Source organism: Alnus glutinosa, chromosome 12 (genome assembly GCF_958979055.1).
Source record: "Alnus glutinosa chromosome 12, dhAlnGlut1.1, whole genome shotgun sequence".
Classification (NCBI taxonomy): domain Eukaryota; kingdom Viridiplantae; phylum Streptophyta; class Magnoliopsida; order Fagales; family Betulaceae; genus Alnus; species Alnus glutinosa.
This window is the reverse complement of record NC_084897.1, coordinates 19,160,803-19,180,781: the sequence shown is the minus strand read 5'-3', so window position 1 is coordinate 19,180,781 and position 19,979 is coordinate 19,160,803. Positions and strand designations below refer to the sequence as shown.

Here is a 19,979-nt window from a genome sequence, read left to right as displayed (position 1 = left end):
CTGAAATTTGTTGTTGATGATAATCCGCAAAGGAATCCTAAATCAAAAATTTGTTGTTGGTTCCTTCTTCGGTCTCCCAGGATGTTTTTTGGGTTTTTACTTTGCATTTGAAAGTGGTTTACAAGGACCGGACTTTTTTAACTTAGAAAACAACGGCTCAATTTTTTGAGGGTATTTTCGTCCTGTTATCTGCATATAAGTCACATGCCGCGCACTTGAGTCCATTTCCGTCTCATCAGACGGAGTAATTGGACGGAAGGGGGTGGATTGAAAATTTTTTCAACTTTCTTGGGTGCAATTGAAGCAATCTAAATATTGGTACCAAAATTGAAAATTCGTGTAAACATTATGGCGGTAAATTTAAGTTTTTCCTAAAACTTTAATAGAGCAAAACTTGAGATTCTATGTAGAAAAAATCAATTAAATATATATATATATATATATATATATATATATATATATATATATATATATATATATATATATTTCGGTACATACGAGATATATCGAATAATTTATTCTGCTGTGTATTATATTTCTGACACTACTGGACTACAAATACTCAATTTATTTCATCGTCATGGATTACAACGAAGAGACAACGAGAGAAAGGCATTAAGATCGATGTACATGTAATGAAGAAAAAAAAAAAAAAAAAAACAAAAGAGCTGTTCCTCAAGTATTATATATATATATATAATTGCTTATTTATTGTGATTAAGCCTAGCAGCTGCAGCCACAGCAGCCGCCACGCCTGTTGGATGTGTGGTTAGAGTTGGATTATTTCGCATCTCCGCACCCGTCACCCCCTCGGCGTCCCGACGTGTCGCTGGTTTATCCGAGGGCAATTTTAAGGTCGCATCCTGGATCGATGAAAAAAATAAAAAATAAAAATTCTGTAGGCAAACTTACCATGCATGTAAATATATAATAGCTAGGGATATTTTATAAAGATATACAAGCTTTCTATTATAGTTTTAAAAGTAAAATCTACAAATAATGGCTAGATTTAAGTGTAGTTTGTCATTTATGAATTCAAGGAAAAGCAGAGATTTAATAGGTCATTAATTTGAATAGATATCAAATGCATACAAAGTTAGAAATGATAACTTTGATATAAATATATAATCTAGCTACTTTATAAACTATCCAAAACTAATCATCATACAAAAAAAATAAAAAATAAAAAATGAAGAAGGTTTTTAACGATGACAAAAGTTGCCGTTGCTAATGAGCATCGCGCGGCAACGACGGGTAATGCTTCCCCAAGAATGCTCGTTAGCATTTAGCAACGATAAAACTAGTGCTCCTTGCTAATACTCATTTTTATCATGAAATAATGTTATTATTAAAAAGGAAAAAAATTTACTTATAACCCTTCATCTTTTCATAGCTTTTGAAAAAATATATCCAAACTTTAAAAAGTGTCAATTTAAGGTATTCATCTTTTAGTTTTTTTTAATTTCAACTATCCGTTAGAATTTTCCGTTAAATTTTATCAAAATTTCAAAAATAACTCCATGTTTACATTTTAAAAACAATTTTTTAAAAATTTCAAAGATTCAGGCATGTATATTTTTGCAAATTCCAATCATTTTTTACCAATACCTAAATCCTAACATTTTTTTTTTTATCATGAAAAAAAAGGTCAAGTTTTAAACTCATTTTTATTTTGACTAAAATGTACCGTGACAATTCAAAATAAATGATCGACCTGTTTGCATAGAGAATTGACGTAATTAAAGTAAGTTTTGTTCTACAGGTAAATGTATATTAATCTACCTAACTATCTTTTCATTCACCAGCAGATTTTTTTTTTCTTCCTAAAATTTTTAGTAAAATTAAGAACATTTTTTTAAAATTTTTTTTTTATAATGCGAAAAATGGTAAGAGTAGCTTTCCTACTTAGACCTGACCATAATACTTACATCCCCGCTAAAAATAAATAGCAGAAAGGGCATAGACAGATGAGTAATTCTACGTGTATATTAAGTGTCTAAAAAAAAATAAGGTGGCTTTTAAAATAATTATTGGGAGTGTAATTGATCAAATGATGATTTTGATCAAATGGTAATTTTAAAAGACAATTCATTTTTTTTATGAATACTTGATAGGCACTTAATGTACATATAGTATTCTCTAGATGGAGAGATGATAGGTACCGAAAGAACATCGCAAAGCTTTGTCTTGTCCTCGTCCCTTGTTGCCCGAGCATTATGAGTCGCTGCGGACTGGGCGGCGGCAGCAACCCCACCAGGTACTACACTGGTGCGGCCTGTTGCTCTAACTTCTGCCGCCTGAATAGCGGCAGCGTCACTTCTCTCCACAGGTTTCTGTCCGGCTGTCAAGACAGTGGCTTCTAGCGCTTCACCAATGGTGATTGCACCACTTGCACCACCACTAACTTCTTGTTCCATTGTGGATGGGGGTGCTAAGGGAAGCCGCTGGCTATATTGATCAACAACCTGTCCGTACGTTCAATATCAAACAAGATCAAACTACAGAAAACTAATAATAAAAGATGTCCATCAACAAAGATTATTGATTTATTTATAACACAAAATACTAGATTATCCAGTTAAGTTGTTGGTGGTTTTTTTTTTGTTTTTCTTCTTCTATTTTTCGGATAGAAGAGGCCTGGATACAGTGCAAAGCATCTCCTCCACATGAAGATTGAGCATTTGTCGCGACTCCAAATAATTATTTGAACTTAAAAGGGTCGAACCTTTAGACTCGATAAGAAGAAAAAAAAAAGACTTCAATTATTTGTTTTTCTAATAAATTTAAATATTAAGAAACCTTTTTAATTAATTTTTTTAGAGGTGGCGTGAATAGGCCAGGCCTGGCACCTGCTTAAACCTGATGCTTCATAGATAGGAGGATCAAGTTCACGGACGGATTTAGGGGGGCTGGTATAGGCCGGTCATGGCCTTCTCGAAAAAAAATTAGGTAAAAAAAAATTATAAGGTAAAAAAATAAAAATTTAGCCTATTAGCTCTTATCAACAATTTTTTTTTTTTTGCTTTTGATCCCTACCCAAAAGAACTTCTAGCTGACGGAGTTATGTACTGACCATAAAAACCAACCTCTTGGTGTTATACATGGATAATTTAAATTATGCAAATTAATATATGCATGTCTACATTCTGCAAAATGATTTATAAACTCCAAACTTAAATGCCAAGATTCTTTAATAAAATTTGAGATTTTATCGATTCCGTAATTTGACATAATTCTCTCTCTCTCTCTCTCTGTGTACGTGCTCTTGGAGAAAGCTAATATATATATATATATATATATATATATATATATATATCATTGCATGCAGTTCTACAAATTGAAACTTAAAACGTAGAAAAGAAAGAAAGAAACCTGTCCGCCGACCGACTCGATGATTACACGCTTTCCTGGAAGATCGGTGGCCGTGATGCTCACACCACGATCGCCTGCATTGTCGGTCATGTCATTATGATCCACAAGGCCAGCCCTCTCGTTGCGCATGGCGGCCGACTGCATGGCTGCGGCCACACGGCCCTTCTGGGTATGCCCGAGCATGGCGTTCTCTGCCGTCTGCATCATCGCTGCATCCCTTGGTGATACTGTCTTCTCCGCAAGTTCTCCCTCGACACTAAAAACATCGCCATACTTGACGGCTTCCTGCTCTGGCCTCTTCTGTTGGCTCATTATTCTTTTCTCCTTAATTATTCCGGTGTACGTTCAAATTTAAAAAAAAAAGTGAAATTTTGTGTTCTCAGAGTGAGAAATGTGACATAATTTTGTGGGAATGTATTGCAGTGTGAAGGGATGGGAGGATTATTATACGTGCATGGCGCATGCAGATTTCGACACGTAGGTGTCGGGGACGTGAAAGGTGGAGTTTTTGGAGGTGCCAGAAACTTGGCAAATTGTTTGAGAGGTACTGATGGTTCCAAAGGGCTTTGTGGTCTAAAAGGGTTTGATTCATATCTAGAGATCAGGCTGATCGAGTGACAAGTGGCATTTGAGCATAAAGAGGATGACTCGGTCTAGAGGCGGCAGAGATTCAACAAACAAATCTTAAAGAATTTTTCTTTTCAAAAAAAAAAAAAAAAAATCTTAAAGAATTTAAAAATACCATTCATATATATATATATATATATATATTACACTGAGATATTATAAACAATTAATAATGTAAAATGTTTTTTTAAAAAAAACTTTAAATGACACATAGAGGGAGGTGAATAACTGCTTTCTCAATAATCACAAACCACACCCAATTCACCAAAATTAAATAAAGCAATAAATAAATCAAACGCAACAATTTTAGTGATGACGTGAAAACTTTCTGAAAAACTTTTCAAAAGTAAAATCACTCGGAGGTAGCCAACCCCATAAAACTTTATCCACTATATATAGAAGAATCAAATTACAATCAAGTTTACTTATGACATTTTAACGTCATATATATATGGGGGTAATTTTAGTAGTAAGAGGCATATATAAAATCGCACATTTCATGTCATGTGATTCATTTTCCATTTGTTTTAACCCTGAGATCAAACAGAAGGAGTTATGTCTATGCATTAATAGTTTGGGGGATTGTGTCATTTTTTATTTTTTTAAAGTTTGATGGTATATTTGCAAATTGTGTTTAAGTTGGGAGGACTAAGTGTAATTTTCCTTTATTTTACAGCATTTTAGAGTAAGGTTGAATGTCAATTTTATTTTATAAGAGGTCTACTTTATGTAAAAGTAGGTTGATGTGATTCTATTTAAATTCATTTATTAAGTAGAATTTCTGTTTATTTCTACAATCGAATATTAATCCTGTTAGTATGGAGTGCTAGTACCATAAATATTATGATTATTAATCTTCTGTAACATGTAGAACAATCAATAAAATTACAATTTTCTTTCTTATTCTTTGTTTTTTAACTATATCTGGTGCAAACAAAAGTAGCATCAATGTGTGGTCATGTCGTCTGCGTACACAGTTATGAGTATGAGAAATGCTAGGTTTCCCAAATTTTTGGGATGTGTCGCCATCCCATCACCTTATACCTCTATTGACTCCTTAGTTATTTTCTCTAATGGGAAAGCAGAGCACAAATATAATTGTATAAACAATTATATAAAACCCAAAATATTTACTCTCTCAAAAACTTCAAATCAACTTTTAACTAAAAATAAGTTGAGACTAGAATACATTCGAAACTAACCCTTGACAAATAGTCCCCCTTCCAGCAGGATGCTCACAATTGCTTGACTCCAGTAATGTTAGTCTACAAGCCTTCATACAATTTAATATAAGTGAGTAATTGTGGTAGTGGCCCAGAAAAGAGGAAAAAAAAAAAAAAACAAAGTAGTCCAGGTTCCAATTCATTTCTAACTGCAGTTCAGGTTCCAGTGTGTCTTCAAGTCCCTCAAAAATTGAGCCAGCCGCAAGCTTTGAACAAATATTTTGTATACTGAATCAATACAACTGCATGTATACATCTCTTACATGCAACCCAGGGCCAATGATATCCCATGCTCATAATCCACAAAATTGGCATTTTTTTCTTCTTCCTATAATGTACAAACTAATATACAACCCTGAACAATTGAGGATGAGAAAAATTCCTGACCTAAACCTTTTATAAACAAATAACGTTATGATGTGTCTACTGAGGATTGGATCTTGTCAACGTGTATTCTTCCACCACTCAACTGGCTAAGCTAACCTTGTCAAGTGCCAATTCCTTGGTGATGAGTCTGAGAAGTACTTGCACAAGCTCTCTTATTCTTGCATCCCTGTTTATCAAAAACATAAGGAAGGATAAGCCACTTCATGGAAACAGTATTTGATGGTAATGTTTTTAATCATTGCACCACGTAATCTGAAACAAATTTTTTTTAACTAGTCTTGCTTATTATGATAGAGGTATATAATGCCTCTTACTGATATCATCCCTTTTGAAATTATTTCAGACATACTATCTCTCACCTTGATATAACAAGCTCACAGAGAGAGGGAAATAGAACTAGTAGATGCGGATGTTTGTCGTGATTTTCCTCTGCTAGGCCACTTTTCAAGTATGGATCCAAGGGAAGAACGGATCCTGTGTCCAAATGAATAACCAGACGAGCCAGTTCTTGAAGGACAAAGATTATTTCTTCGAGCCTAGCTGCTGGCAATGGACGTTCCCCTGCAGGAATAGTACAAGTGGTTCAAGAGATTATAATCTTGAAGACAAAATGGACAAAAGAAGAACATTACTAATATTTGATAAATTGTATATGTAGTTATAGAAGCTACATACCTAAGTCATTCTCATCAGTGAGAAATCTGTTCAAGATGTATTCACATCTGGTCATGAGCATCATGATTGAGATTTTGCTGACTTCAGATCTTGTCAAATTCCAATTGTCGGTTTCTTTGCTGTAACTCAGATCATGAATGATCTCAAATCAGTACTCCAAATCTCAATACAATTGTTCTACCAGGAGTTACAGGAAAATACACTTTGTCCCCTAGAACCAACACCTCATTTGCACTTACCCCTTGAGCCCCTCAACCTTTAGAGAGATAGGGGTGGTACGGCCAACCCCAAAGATACTTTAGGGGTGGTCAAACCACCCCGCAACCTTTGGGGGTGATTCGGTCACCTAAAAATCCTCAAGGGGTATACCAACCACCTTCTTAAGCCGAGGGGGCTGTTGAACCACACCACAATCCTATGGGCTGGTTCGGCCACCCCTGCATCCCTTCGGGGGTGGCTAATCCACCCCTCAGTCTTAGGGCAAACCACCCCAAAAAAAGAAAAGGTAGTTTAATTGGGGTCAAGTATCACAAATGGTAGTTTGGGAGACTATTTGCAAATGACCCAGCAGTTCATGGGGAGTAAGTGTATTTTACCCATAAAAATATATTGAGAAAACTGAGGTTCATGGATAACTAAAAGACATTTCATTCATTAGTAACAAAAAAAAAAAAACATTGTAAAGAAGTACAGGGGAAATGGGATGCCTGATGGAAGGCAGTCAGGTAGATTGATAGTAGCTGCACAAAGATGGTAATTCTAGTTGATGGGACCAACTGATTACTCAAGGTATTTATTTCATTTAAAAGACCATTATCATACTATTTAACTTCATTAGTTAGTCATCTGCTGTGACAAAAGAAATGGCATTGGCATTCAGGTCCCAGTAAAGCAGATGACCAAGAATAACATAGAAAGAGGACCATCTCATAGACCAGAATTTGGACAAGATCTCTTGAAATGGTTGGCCATCAAGTTTGATAACAAAGCAATAGAACACTAAACATTCACATATTTAGATATTGAACATCAATATGTTAAGAAAAGTATCACCCTGTGCAATATATTACCTGCTCAAGGTAAATAACTTCTGTAAGCAAGTTAAGGAAAATCTGCTACAGTGGGAAGGCATAAGTTCCACAGTCTCAACAGGCAACGAGCACGTGCGTGATGCACAACGGTCCAAGGTGGAAACTAGTCGTTGCAGAATCTGTGAATAACAACAAAAGTTTTAGTGGGGAAAAAAAAAGAAAGAAACAAGAAAAAGGAAATAAGCTGCTCTGAGGCCTCAGATTTGAAGCAATGCTTCTCAGGTTTCTATATTCAACATAGGAGAGAGGAGATTACATTTAGAGGTGCATCAATCGGTGACTTAAGAATCCTGTCACCAAGAATGTTTAAGATAGCCATCTCGAGCAACTCATCAGCCCTTAGTGCTTCAGGTGACAGAGAACCGGAAGGAAGAGCCCTCCCACAATATCCAACAAGGAATATTTCACAAACATCTGCAACTTCTTTCCAGATATGTGTTCGTGCAGGTTTACTAATATTTGGAGTTGGTCCACCATTCACAGTTAACTTACTGACATCATCAACTAGAATGCGGTTGAAGCCTTCAACAGCTAATCTCCAAAGTGCACCATCTGGATTGTCTCTCCTTGTCATCATACACCTAAAAAGAGGATTGATCCTGTTAATTACTTGTGTAAATATTTCTGAATCCTAAGACAAAAACAAGGAATAAATAAGAAACAGTTTAACGAGGATAAGTGCAATGGACGCTCAACCTTATGTATGCTATTAAATATTTTATTCTACATATCATCAACTATGCATTTAGGTTCATATATGCTACAATAGTCATCATTGAGAAATTATGTGTATGTTTGTTTAAGTGTTTTGATTTGAAAAGAGTTTTTGATGTGATAGAAAGTTGAGAAGTGTTTGTAGTGGCGTCTACATTTGAAAAGTGTTTTTTGTGGGGTGCTCCACAGTAAATTGTTTGGTAAACTTTTTGAAAAGTGTGGTTTAGTGTTTCTAAAAGGCAAAAAAATCTTCGAAGTGTTTTCAAAAAATAAAAGAAACAAAACCAAAAAAGCAAAAAATCAGGGTACTCCAAACAGGAAAAGAAAACTCAGGGTGACTGTTGGGGGTGGCCATGTGCATCCGCACCCTCTGTCCTGTTGGGGTATATATATATATAACAAGTAAGCCTCCACAACTGGAAAAATAAGCGTATTTCCTTTAAATATTTTTCTAGGAAAGTTTTCTAAAAAGTGGTGTTTTATTTTTTGAAGAGTGTTTTGTGTTTGTTGTTTTGAAAAGTGTTTCATTTGATAACATGTTTTCAAAAAGTAGTTTCTTCTTCTTCTTTTTTTTTTTTTTTTCTTTTTTTTTTTTTTTTTTTTTAAAAAAAAAAATAAGAAAAAAGAAGAAGAAGAATTTTCAGACACGTTACCAAACAAGCCCGTAGTCTTTGTTCACAGATCCAATCATTACCCATCCATGTCTTGACACCACACAGAAAAATGTTTCAGAACAGTGCCTAATCATCTCCAGTTACAATAGGACACTGCATGTAGAATTGCAGATTCCAAAAGATTGTCCCCCTCTAGTAGATTCACTACCTACTATTATAATGGAGTACAAAAATTTAGCATCACAGGTTACAGTAATTAGTACCTTCCAAGACTTTGAATTAACTCAGGAAATATGATATACTTTTCAACTTCTGGTGCCTGTAGGAAAAGATCTACCAGCACAGGAACAAGCTTTTCAGCAAACAGATAACTTGGGATGCCTGTTGTTAAAACTGTTGTTGAACCAGAACTCAGAGATGAAGCTTGCACTTTGGTTTGTGATATGGAAGCAGTGCCATTAGGTATGTCAGCGATTGTCTTCATGTTGGCATCTGTGAAAAATAAGGCATAAATTTTGAACTTTTTGTTAGTTAAAGGTAAAATCAAAATCTAGCTAATGTTCAAGGAAATGAATTTTATACCTGGCACGTGATCACTCATGCTGGCATGCTCTGATTCATCTTCCTCATTTTGTAAGGGAGAATCAGCTCTTGGAAGATATAGCAAAAGCTCCCGAAGGAGACTAAGCCACATTGAAGAAATGTGCTCAGTTGGACATAACAGCGGTAGGGTTTCCAGAACAGTCCGTAGTACAGGTGGAACATTTCCCTAGAGAAAAGCAACATGAATTTCAGGGGAGAGAATTTGATCCATGGAGATAGATAATTGAATAGTATCAGTATTCTTGATGCACTCCTGTTACTACTTCTACAAACTCTGAGAAGTAGCTAATGACTATATCGTTATTTTCTTTCCTTTGAAAGCACAGCGAGGTAGAGGAAGAGATGGCTATGTATGAGATAGTGGTAAGGACTCTGACAGCTTCTGGGATGCAAGTTCAGGCTCTTACAAGACTAGTACGCTAACTTGTCGGCCAACTTAAATTTTCCTCTGACGCTTATTTTCAAATACACTTGATCCCTCTTTCATTCCTTTATTTATTTTTCATTCCCTTCACTTTGCTTCGTTATAGAAACAGGAGGAGGTAAGGAAGCTCTGACAGAACTATAGCACTTCAGTTCTACTATCACTAATAAAACAGTCCAAGATGACAGCCAAACCACCAAAACTTGCCAAGAATACATGATAGTACAGGAATTGTAATAAGAAGATCAAAACTGATTACTATAATGAATTTCTCGATACACTGGACCCAAGAGATTTGAAATGAACGAAGGTAATGTGTAAGACCATAATTCTATTAAGAAGGGCGGAAGAGGATGGTTTGAACAGTGTCATTGCCAATTCATGCTAATCTCTGATCTCGACCAAGTATACTTGTTGACGACATCTTAAACTCAACTTCCCTCAAATGACGTCTTAACTCTCAAAACAATTTCATTCTTTCTCAATAGTGGCAGAAAGCATGGAGGCCTCTTAATTTAGGCTGTGTTATTTTGATAATATATTTTTTTCTCAGGTTAGAGAAACTGCAATACAAAATGAACAGGAAATAATGGCTATAGTATGTAATCACAGATTCCCCAAAAGGAAAAAATAAATAAATAGAAACGGTAAAAAGGAAAGGGGTTGAGAGCGAAATCATACTTACAAATTCAGTTTCAAAGCTCTCAGTAGTTACTACGGCTTGCTTAACCACCAAATCTATGATTGCTAGCAACTGTGTATACATGCTATCATCAAACATCTTTTGTGCTTGGACATATAGTTCTCCTGTTTATACAAATAGAGAAGAACATAAGCATGTTGAAGAGCTGGTTCCCTCATAGTTAGAGTAGCAAAGACAACATTAGCAGTTTCTCCTTAACCACATCATGGATACACAACGGAGGGTAGTGAGGATGAATATCAGATACACCATTTCCTTGCATTCAAGCACTTGCATTTTATGTAAATATTCGTAAAACCTAACCAAAAGTCCAAGTTCAATAAATGATTACCGAGACCATGTAAAATCTCCTGCTTGACCTTGCTAACTGTATTACCGCTGTAGTTTGGTGACTTCTGAAGAACAAACTCATAAGCATCAAGTACTGAGTGAAGGTATTGCTCCGGCAAGTTCCCCTGATTCATACAGTTTCTTCAGTGCTATAATGAGCATACCTAATTGATGCTACTCTCTTGTACATATATTAGGTAGAAGTCAAAGAATGCTGTATTAACAATGAAAGGCATTGTTGGGAGAATAAATGCAATTAAAGGACATTTTACTTTACAATCAAAGCAGTTCAGAAAATTTGATGATTACCTTAAGAGAATGAGAAAGAACAGTTGTCTGTAAACAATTAATTGCAGCGAGAGCAACCTCTTTGCTACCATTTAAAATGCTATTCTTTACAAAAAGGAGCAGAGATTCCCATCCTGCAGAAATGAAACATAATGTCATACTTGTGGGACTCATAACAGAAAGAACAAATAAAAAAACTTGAAAAAAAGAAGAAGCCAGATACAGGAAAACTCAATGGTAAACCTACCTGACCAGAAATTGCTTAAGCTTTTGAGAAAAGGAAAGAAAGATCGTAATATACGTGCTATTCCACCCAGGACCAGTACAAGTGTCTCATCCCACTGTTTCTGAGCTGTGTTACGACTGCATATTCATTAAAAATAAGGATATGTTATTACAATTGGGGGCAAACAGAAAAGCCTTTCAAATCAAGATTAATATTCTAAACTTCACTTACCTATGATGTATGAGCATGTGAACTGCTTTTCCTCCATGAGTTCCCAGTTCTTTCCCTTGCCATTCATCTTTTGATGAAGTAGCAGCCTTGAACAAGGGAAAAAACAAAGAAAGAAAGAGAAGTCAAATTTGGAGTAAAAAAGCTCTCAAACTTAATATTTAAATATCAATTCAGCTTACCATGTGAGACGCACGATCTAATGTAGGGAAAACATAATTCCAAAGACAATCCTCCCACATACTTTCTGATAGTTTTTGCCCATGACTTCCGAGAGTTTGAAAAAGTGTCCTGACAGCTGAATTCCTGACCTGAAACGTAGAATGGGTTCAGCCATGACAGGTATATTAAACAGCCACAATGGTGTAAATGTTACACAATCACCTACATTGCAGCGGGTAAATGGTAACCAATATGCAAAAGAAAATGGAAGATCCATAATTATGCAAGGAGAAGGGAAAAAAGCAAGTTCTTCATTATCTGGAAAAGCTCCAAATTTCTACTTCTCTGTGCTAACTGCTTTTTAGTTTCATCTGTTGACCAATGTGCTTTTGCATGTAATGCCAAAAACACAAATAAATTTGCTGAAAGCTTTTCTCAGGGCCCACAAGAGCTTTTGGCCCTCTCAACTGCAACGCCAAACTGGGCCTAAACATCCAGATCCTAAAATTTCTAACTAAAAGAAACATAGAAGCATTCTTATGCAAATTGAATCTACTTGAGCCATCAGTACTCTGATTCTCTTTAAAGGTCACAAGAGACTTCTTTATGATGCTATAACTGATAAATCAACAACCATGTTATAAGATGAAAATAGTAGAACCATCCAAGAAACAATCTCTAGAACATCGGTTTACTCAAAAAAAAAAAAAAAAAAATGCCATCACTTGGAATTTTCAGGCCTTGCTTTGATGAGTAGTCACCAATGAAAAAGTGTATAATAGTACAATGCGATCCATTATCACAGACATGAAATCCTACCTCTGGCCTATCATCAGCTCCAAGCTTGTGAAGTAACGAGAAAACAGAGAATAGCAACTTGTTGCAGTCAACTATATTTATCAGGGAAGATTGCTCGTTCATAGTATAAGAAATGTTGAGTGCTAGTTCTTCTGTCTTTTCACCATCCATTTGCTTTGGAATAGAATGCACATCCAAAATTCCTAAAATATACAGTGAGGAAAAACCAAATACTTTAATAAATCACAGCAAATGCAATTGATGAGCTAATTAGTTTACAATGACATTAACCTGTTTCCTTTTCCCCCCCAGACCCATGGACAAGCCCCTTTGCAATGAAATCAGTTGCAGTCCATAAGAGGCCTATTGCAGTCAAGCTTATATTCAACTCTGTCTTTTGAGCACTGTAGGCTCCAGTCACATCTAAACATCTGCAATATTCAGATAAATATCAGTATGACCAACATGTGTAAACAGTGTTCCTCATAATTCTCCATGTTGCAGTGACAACCATATATGAATAAGTTCTTGTTTGCAAATAGACCTGAGCATTTTGTGGGGGCTGGAGTCTAGGGCAGGCTTCAGCCTACAGTAAGGCTCAAATATGAAGGCCTGCACAGACCTTATTTTGAAGGTCAGGCCCAGCCCTAGCCTGCTCAATGGAGCCCAGCCTAAGCCCTCTTATTTCCTCCATTCCTTTCGAGACTTAAGACTATAATGAGGAGCCATGGCTTTGCTCCCTTTATACCCAGGAAAAAAAAAAGGAGAAAAAAGGGAGGTGGAAGAAATTAATTGCACGACCATGATTCATTTTATAAGACTATCCATGATCAATCAAATTTCAGCTCTAATATCATAGCTTCAACATCTACCTTCAATTTGGTTTTCCCTACTACACCCCCAAGAGTTGTAAACTACTTTTATGCCCTTCTCATCAGGTTTTGTTTTCAACTTTTTTTAATGGAAGGGCATAATAGTATTTTCATATCATTTTTGTTATTTATTTGAGGGAAAAATGGCTAGAGGTCTTAGATTTAAAATATTTGTAAACTCAGGTATTAAAATGGCCAAATTGAAAACTGAGGTCTAAAACACAAAATTTGAAAACGCACAAGGGGTTCTGAAATATTTTCCCAAAAGAAAAATATAAGTAATGATGGAAAAACAAAAAACAGTAGTCAATGGAAAACAGAAATAGTTTTCAAGGAAAATGTTAGTAAAATAGTAACAAAAGCCAAACTTAGGATCTTACACAAGCATGGCCAAAAAACAAAAGGATCTTACACATGAAGGCAGTCTGCCGGTATAGTTGAAAGTCCATCATTCATAATGACTCGTAGGCTCTACAGACAAATACACAAGTCAGATTGGATATGTAGAACAGACCAGACCATTATACAATAAAAAAAAATAGTAACTTCAAATGATTGCTCTATAAAATGTATTATGTAGTTTCTCTTGCATATTATTTTTTTTTTGATAAGTAGTTTCTCTTGCATATTATACAAAGCCCATTTCTATTTTTATATATGCACACATATGTTTGTTAATCTGTCTGTGCATATCCTTAGCCAAAACGAGTAATGAAATCAACAGCACATCTTGCACTCAGAAAAATCTCAATCGGATAATTTTCTAACCTGGAATCCCAGAGTGACAAGATCCTTCTCTGATACATCTGCTACAGACCTTCACAGAAAAGGAATATCAAATGAATCATGGGAAGGGAACCAGCAATCAGATGCATATAGTAAAGCAAAGGCTAACCTCAACATTTCAAGAATATTAGGCCAACTGTAATGTAATTTTTCTCCATGCCTCTGTAAGAAGATTGTGAGAAGAAATTATGAATAGGCTGAGAATTGCGACGGAATGAAAGCAAAACTAATAAGTCCCTTGTAGTAACATATTACCTCTAATACATGCAGTAGAATTTTTAAAGAACCAGCACGAGCATCGATGTTTTGAGTAGAAAAATAAAGAACCCTCAGTGGAGATATGACAGAACATTCAAGTGATCTCAACTCTGCAAGCCTGGTTCCCATCTGAGAGAGAGAGAGAGAGAGAGAGAGAGAGAGTCAATGACAAACAATACCAATCCCTATTTACAATAAAATACCCAACTTCAACCATAAAGAGGCAAATATTCTCACCTGCTCAGATGTACCATGGGATCCAGATGGTGTATTGTCCTGGAACTGGTCCGAACCTAAAACAGCACATATTGATTGATCCAATGCATCAAGTCCCATATTTCGTAAATGCTGATTAGAATTATCTGCAAGCTGCAAAATATTCCTGTGATGTCAAGAAGGATGTAAATGGTGCTACAATCATATGTTATTAAAGAAATATTGAACATCATCACCTCAAGAAAGTGGCCAACTACTTCATCCCACAATGGCTCCACTCCTGTAATACGGTAGATAAATTCAGAATGAATCAAATAACAGAAACAAAACAACTCTATCCATATATACAGTTGTCATAACTCAACAAACTTCCAACAAGAAGGCAGGAAACATTATCACTGAGTCAATAGTCATGGAATTGTTACACCAAAACAGTGGAGCGAAGTGTCGAACATGAAATCAAAAGAGAAAATGAAAATATGAAAGTGATGTCTGTCAGGGACGCTCATTCTGTTATATCCAATAAATTCCATGAGAACTACTATGTTTTGACATGTCAGAATATGCAGGTTCAAGATCAACATTGAAGTTGAATTGCTCTAGATAAAAAGACCATGAAAATTAGTCAAGGAAAGTTGGATAAAGGCCAGTAGTAGGTTTGCATTGTATCAGAAATGACAAGGAAGAAAATAACGGTCTCAATACTTGTAGCCATTGTAGGGTATTAATTTATTTTTTTGCCAAAAATTATGAAAAGATTGGGAAATTACAATATAACTTGTGAATATTCTGTGAAGCCTCAAGAAGTGCTGTTATATATCTGTGTGTGTATATATATATATATATATAACAAATTGTTTCTAAATCAGACTTCAAATCGAATTCAAACATGGCAAGTATGTAATGTATAAATGGCAGCACATTGTAGTTGACCAAACAAACAACATCCTCTATTATCTTTATAACTTATTAATTTGAAAAGCCATACATGCAATAAATATATGCAAACACAGAATGCAAAATCACTAGCATTACATACTGTGAAGATTATTAACAAGGATGGAAACCATTCTCTCCACTGAAAAACTGATGCTTCCAAATTTTTGACTTGATGCTGGTCCAAAAGCACTTGAAGCCACTGCTACGCATTGATGTGACAACTGATGTAGTGCAGAAAGGAGAGACTTAATGGCAGCTAGGTGCATCAATGCCGAGCTCTCAAAAAGCTTTGTAAACAGAAAAAAGGGGAAAAAAGAGGAAAACAAAAGGTTAGAATACGTTGCCTGTAATTGTGTAAAATAGAAGGAAAAGAAAGATCATCACGGGCCCATTTTCAATGATGCTGAAAACGTATTTGGCATGGCAATTTAAAACTTTTTTTTATCAAAAATTCTCTTGAAGTCTGGTCGTTTCCAGGAAACATTTAAAGATGTAGTAAACATTTACTTTCTCTTTTTCAGAATACAGGGCCATTAGCAACTGGAAAGAACAAGAAAACCAGTAAATTCTCAAAATGAAAACATATTTAAAAAAACAAAGGGTTTCAAAGATGTGGTAAACCTTAAACTCAGTTTCCAAAGATGCCTTAACTTGCTTTCCTTACCTGAGAATTCAAAGAAGAGAGAATATTGAAGTCGCTGTATTGACCAGATGATTCTCTCATAAGCTTTGGGACAGCTGCGGAGACCTCCTATAGATACAATAATGATGACATGTAAGCTTTTATGACAGAGTTAACATCTGTTGGATTAACAGATATTTGAGCAAAAATAATCAACCATTAAAATTAACTCAAGACCATAAGGAGTTATGCTATATATAGTTCACATGATAATAAACAAATGAATCCAACCCATCAAAGTTGCACCCCCAGTTATGCAATTACAGCCAATTACAATATTGTTTGATCTACCAAATGTTTTAGATAAGAAAAATAAGTACAATGGATACATTAGGATCCTATTCAGGAAATCACAAATTCAAGAATAAGCTTTATGAGAAGCCTAATCGATGGAAGTTTTGAAAGGAGGTTTGTTGGTAGAGATGGTGCAACCAACCATTTATGTAGAAGTTGCACATGAGTACTTCCTAAAATTAGATGCCCATTACATCCACACACATATAAGCAATACCTTTGGTCATAGAATTTTTTTTTTTTTGATAGGTAATTAGAGAAATTTATAAAAAGCGTAAAGGCACCCTTAAGCATACAGGAAATATACAAAAATGACACCAGAACAGGAAAAAGAAAGAAAAAAAGAAAAACATCCGCAAAACCCAAAACAATAGGAAACAACCACCCCAACAGGATCTAGCCCTCAAAACCCAGAGACCATTACATCACAGCAAGGGCCCTCTTGCCTTTGCCCTAGTTAGAACCAAAACCCTCAGCATCATAATTAATCGAGCACTCTGAGTTTTTCATCCCTCTACTCCCTTTAAACTTAGCAGTGGAGACGGAAACCTCTTGACGCAGCTCCTCATCAACTTGAGCCAATAATTCCAAAAAGTCATTGACATTCCTCTCGTGGGAGACCCCCAAAGTATGGAAACATAACCTAACATCTATCACAGCCTCAGGAGAACCACCAACTCCTTTAAAATCACCTCCCCTCGAAGATTCACACACCTCTAAGGAAGACGACAATAGAGGAGGGCACCTCACCATTGGAGAGACCACAAGCCTCGGGGGGGAACCAACGCCTAGTGGCCCATCATCTGCACACCCACAGACTAGGCTGAAGAGAGAGGAGACCCACCAACTCCAGTCAAAGGAAGGACCACACCGCTCGGGAGAAGGAAGCCACACCAAAGAGACCCTTTCGGGCTGGATTTAGTCACTTGGGTTCCAATACAGTTGCTAATTAGTAAGTAAAAGTCAGTGCACTACGCATCAAATAAATTCTTGTATAGCATACATACCCAATAACACATCAGACATGTTATTATATTTTCTTAAGCCCACACATGAAGTAGCAGAGGTTTGTTTAATTACGATTACAACACTCAAGCTATCTAGTGCTAAGAGGAAAGGGAAGTGGAAGCCAAATCAGGAAAAGACGCAAGCAACACATCAGGTTTCCACACCATCTTATATCAATTTAGTTCAATGCTTAAACAAAATGACTATGTAGCACCATTCATTCATATATAATTTCACGGAAATATTGCACCTATACTAGTTTCGAGAGGAATAATATTTTCCCTCAAAGTGTAAAAGCAATGACAAGCTTAGATTAGTCAAGGGGAGCTAAAAACACTCCAATACTTGCCTTGCCAGACATCAATAAGATTTTTCTTTTTCATCACTAGTATATAAAAAAACATAATTTTAATAAATTATTAACATTTATACAGCATAGGAGAAACTTACTGTAAGGTGATTGATGAGAGTAGGGCTGCCTTATTACGTACAATCAAGGTTACTTATCAGCTTCTTTCTAAAAGTTGAAGTTTGTCTCTTCTTGCTTGAGAAAGATCACAAGAGGCACTCATGTTTTCTTGCTCCCCCATCTTGAGACATTCTAGGAGCTCTTCCCAGATGGTTAATTCTTTGGATTAATTTGAGAGAATGCTATCAATAGATGCAACAAGATTGACCTGTTTGAATCCTGGTCAATAGGGCCATTTTTATTGATTGATGACTGGATCTCTCTATGAAAGAAAAAGGGGTGCTTCAGATCTGGAATAATCAATGGTGATGGGGCAAAACTCAATGGAATAATCGAAGTGATGTTCTCTCACTCTAAACTATCTCCCCTTCCCTCCCTCTCTCTCATCGGCGCGTGCCAACGTCTTTTTTTTTTTTTTGTGTGTGTGTGTCTTCTTGGTTGCTGGCATGGTTGAACCCACGGTGGATGCTTATCTGTGATGGGGTTCTTGATTTGGTTGTGTAGAGACCAAAGCTATTGAGCTTTCAGTTGTAGCATGGTCTTCAGTTTTGTGTTTTGTTAAAAGAAGCTTAGGGCACCTCGAGCAGTGCAAAGTGAATGTTGTATGGCTGTTGACCACCGTGGACAAATTGGTCCAGGGAGAAGTGTCGACCGAGTTTTTTTAAATCGCCGAGGGACGGGGACAAGGCCTGCTTAGCACAACGATGTGCTAATAGCTCTGGGCCTCTGGCTGGTATTTGGAGGGGGTGAAGTACACGGGTAGTGGTTGGAGAGGGTTCATTGTAATCTGGCGGGCAGGGGGGGGATGGGGTGGCTTTTCTTGACATCTCTTTCGATGGGGGGAGCAAAGCTCCATTTCCATTACGTCCAACTAGTGGCTTGCTGTCGTACGACATGGGTGGTGCTCCTTTGGCATTAATGGGAAAAGAAGAAAGGTGTTGAAGATGGAAACTACCGATACGCTATGATTTGATTCTCCTTGATTTATTCATATTATTATTCCGATTGTAATATTTTCATTATTTCTTTCCATAATAGCCTGTAGGTATTTTCTATTTAAACCTATGTAACCGTATGAAAGAATCGTCAACGAATAAGAGATTTTTTCTCTCTTCCTCTCTATTTCGCTCTTCTTTGCTACTTGGTATTAGAGCATTCTTTTTCTGGATTCTCTTCGTTTCTGGGTTTTGTTACTGTTTCGGTGCTCGTGCAAATCCATCTGATGGGGTTCACCATCTTGCACCCACATCACTGTGGCAGCGTGACTGGTGAACCCAAAGTGAATGTCGTGGCAGAGGACTGCTAGGCGGAATATGGGTCACACCACTGGTGACTGGTGGAGAGTTGGTGGAACGATCGACCTCCAATCATTGGGTGGCGTGATTTTTGGATAAATCGATCGTGAAGGGCTGTCTCCCCTGGTTCTTGGCAGTTTCTGGTCTGTTTTGGAGTTTTTTTAGGCCTACTGGCATACTTGGGTGGCGGCGAGTGGACCTCCAGTGGCGGCGAAGGCTGGTTTTGTTCAATGATATTTCAATTACTTATAAAAATAAAAATAAATAAATAAATAAAAGGGGGAAGGACAAAGAAAATAGCAATTCTATATTAAATTGAGTCATTATGCTAGAGAAGAAAAGCAGTGCATAGACTACTCAAGCTTTGCAGATCAATGTCCCAGAAGAAATAAGCAAGCGAACATGTTTCAACAATCACACCAGGAAAACAATTCAGCTCCATGTAAGCCAAAGTACAGCCGAACAAGTGACAGGATATATTTGCCGACATAATGACATCCTAGGTGAAGGTCATAATTCACAGGAACATCCTGTGGTATTTAGAGGAGGTAGTGAAAACATACCCAACAGCCTAATTTTGAGGTTATATGAGAGTGGGTCGGGTCTAATTGAAATTTGAATTTTCTCCGTTCTCTCTCATCTTTTCCTCCCGCTCCTTCCTTTCGGTCCTGCTAGTGGTGGCGCGTCACGCTAGT

The 19,979-nt window shown here is 36.5% G+C and overlaps 2 protein-coding genes across 4 annotated transcripts in view; both read right to left on the bottom strand.

The window, feature by feature from the left end:
- Nucleotides 1-704: 704 nt before the first annotated feature.
- On the bottom strand, nt 705-3,684 carry LOC133852775 (late embryogenesis abundant protein D-34). The gene is made up of 3 exons (XM_062289525.1): nt 3,373-3,684; nt 2,163-2,465; nt 705-863 (listed from the first exon to the last, which is right to left on the bottom strand). The coding sequence occupies exons 1-3, from the start codon at nt 3,682-3,684 to the stop codon at nt 705-707; spliced, it is 774 nt and encodes a 257-aa protein (XP_062145509.1).
- A 1,406-nt stretch (nt 3,685-5,090) lies between these two features.
- The window catches only part of LOC133851003 (uncharacterized), a 69,162-nt gene continuing 54,273 nt past the window's right edge, over nt 5,091-19,979 (bottom strand). For all 3 annotated transcript variants that reach the window (XM_062287288.1, XM_062287289.1, XM_062287290.1), the window contains 23 exons: nt 16,201-16,287; nt 15,637-15,823; nt 14,834-14,877; nt 14,619-14,750; nt 14,379-14,510; nt 14,233-14,285; nt 14,106-14,154; nt 13,750-13,808; nt 12,757-12,896; nt 12,487-12,668; nt 11,688-11,816; nt 11,509-11,594; nt 11,299-11,414; nt 11,073-11,185; nt 10,765-10,888; nt 10,416-10,537; nt 9,286-9,472; nt 8,967-9,195; nt 7,632-7,956; nt 7,355-7,494; nt 6,285-6,403; nt 5,969-6,170; nt 5,091-5,775 (listed from right to left, as the gene is read on the bottom strand). In XM_062287288.1, coding sequence (XP_062143272.1) covers nt 5,688-5,775; nt 5,969-6,170; nt 6,285-6,403; nt 7,355-7,494; nt 7,632-7,956; nt 8,967-9,195; nt 9,286-9,472; nt 10,416-10,537; nt 10,765-10,888; nt 11,073-11,185; nt 11,299-11,414; nt 11,509-11,594; nt 11,688-11,816; nt 12,487-12,668; nt 12,757-12,896; nt 13,750-13,808; nt 14,106-14,154; nt 14,233-14,285; nt 14,379-14,510; nt 14,619-14,750; nt 14,834-14,877; nt 15,637-15,823; nt 16,201-16,287 — 3,045 coding nt within the window. In that variant the 3' untranslated portion in view covers nt 5,091-5,687. The remainder of the gene's footprint in view (nt 5,776-5,968; nt 6,171-6,284; nt 6,404-7,354; nt 7,495-7,631; nt 7,957-8,966; nt 9,196-9,285; nt 9,473-10,415; nt 10,538-10,764; nt 10,889-11,072; nt 11,186-11,298; nt 11,415-11,508; nt 11,595-11,687; nt 11,817-12,486; nt 12,669-12,756; nt 12,897-13,749; nt 13,809-14,105; nt 14,155-14,232; nt 14,286-14,378; nt 14,511-14,618; nt 14,751-14,833; nt 14,878-15,636; nt 15,824-16,200; nt 16,288-19,979) is intronic.

What these genes read in the sequence shown, in the direction of transcription:
- LOC133852775 (XM_062289525.1), bottom strand. Translation starts at nt 3,684, where the DNA reads ATGAGCCAACAGAAGAGGCCAGAGCAGGAAGCCGTCAAGTATGGCGAT. An exon ending in TCGAGTCGGTCGGCGGACAG is followed by an intron (nt 2,466 to 3,372) that starts GTTTCTTTCTTT and finishes ACGTACGGACAG; the next exon opens with GTTGTTGATCAATATAGCCA. An exon ending in AGCTTTGCGATGTTCTTTCG is followed by an intron (nt 864 to 2,162) that starts GTACCTATCATC and finishes TCATCGATCCAG; the next exon opens with GATGCGACCTTAAAATTGCC.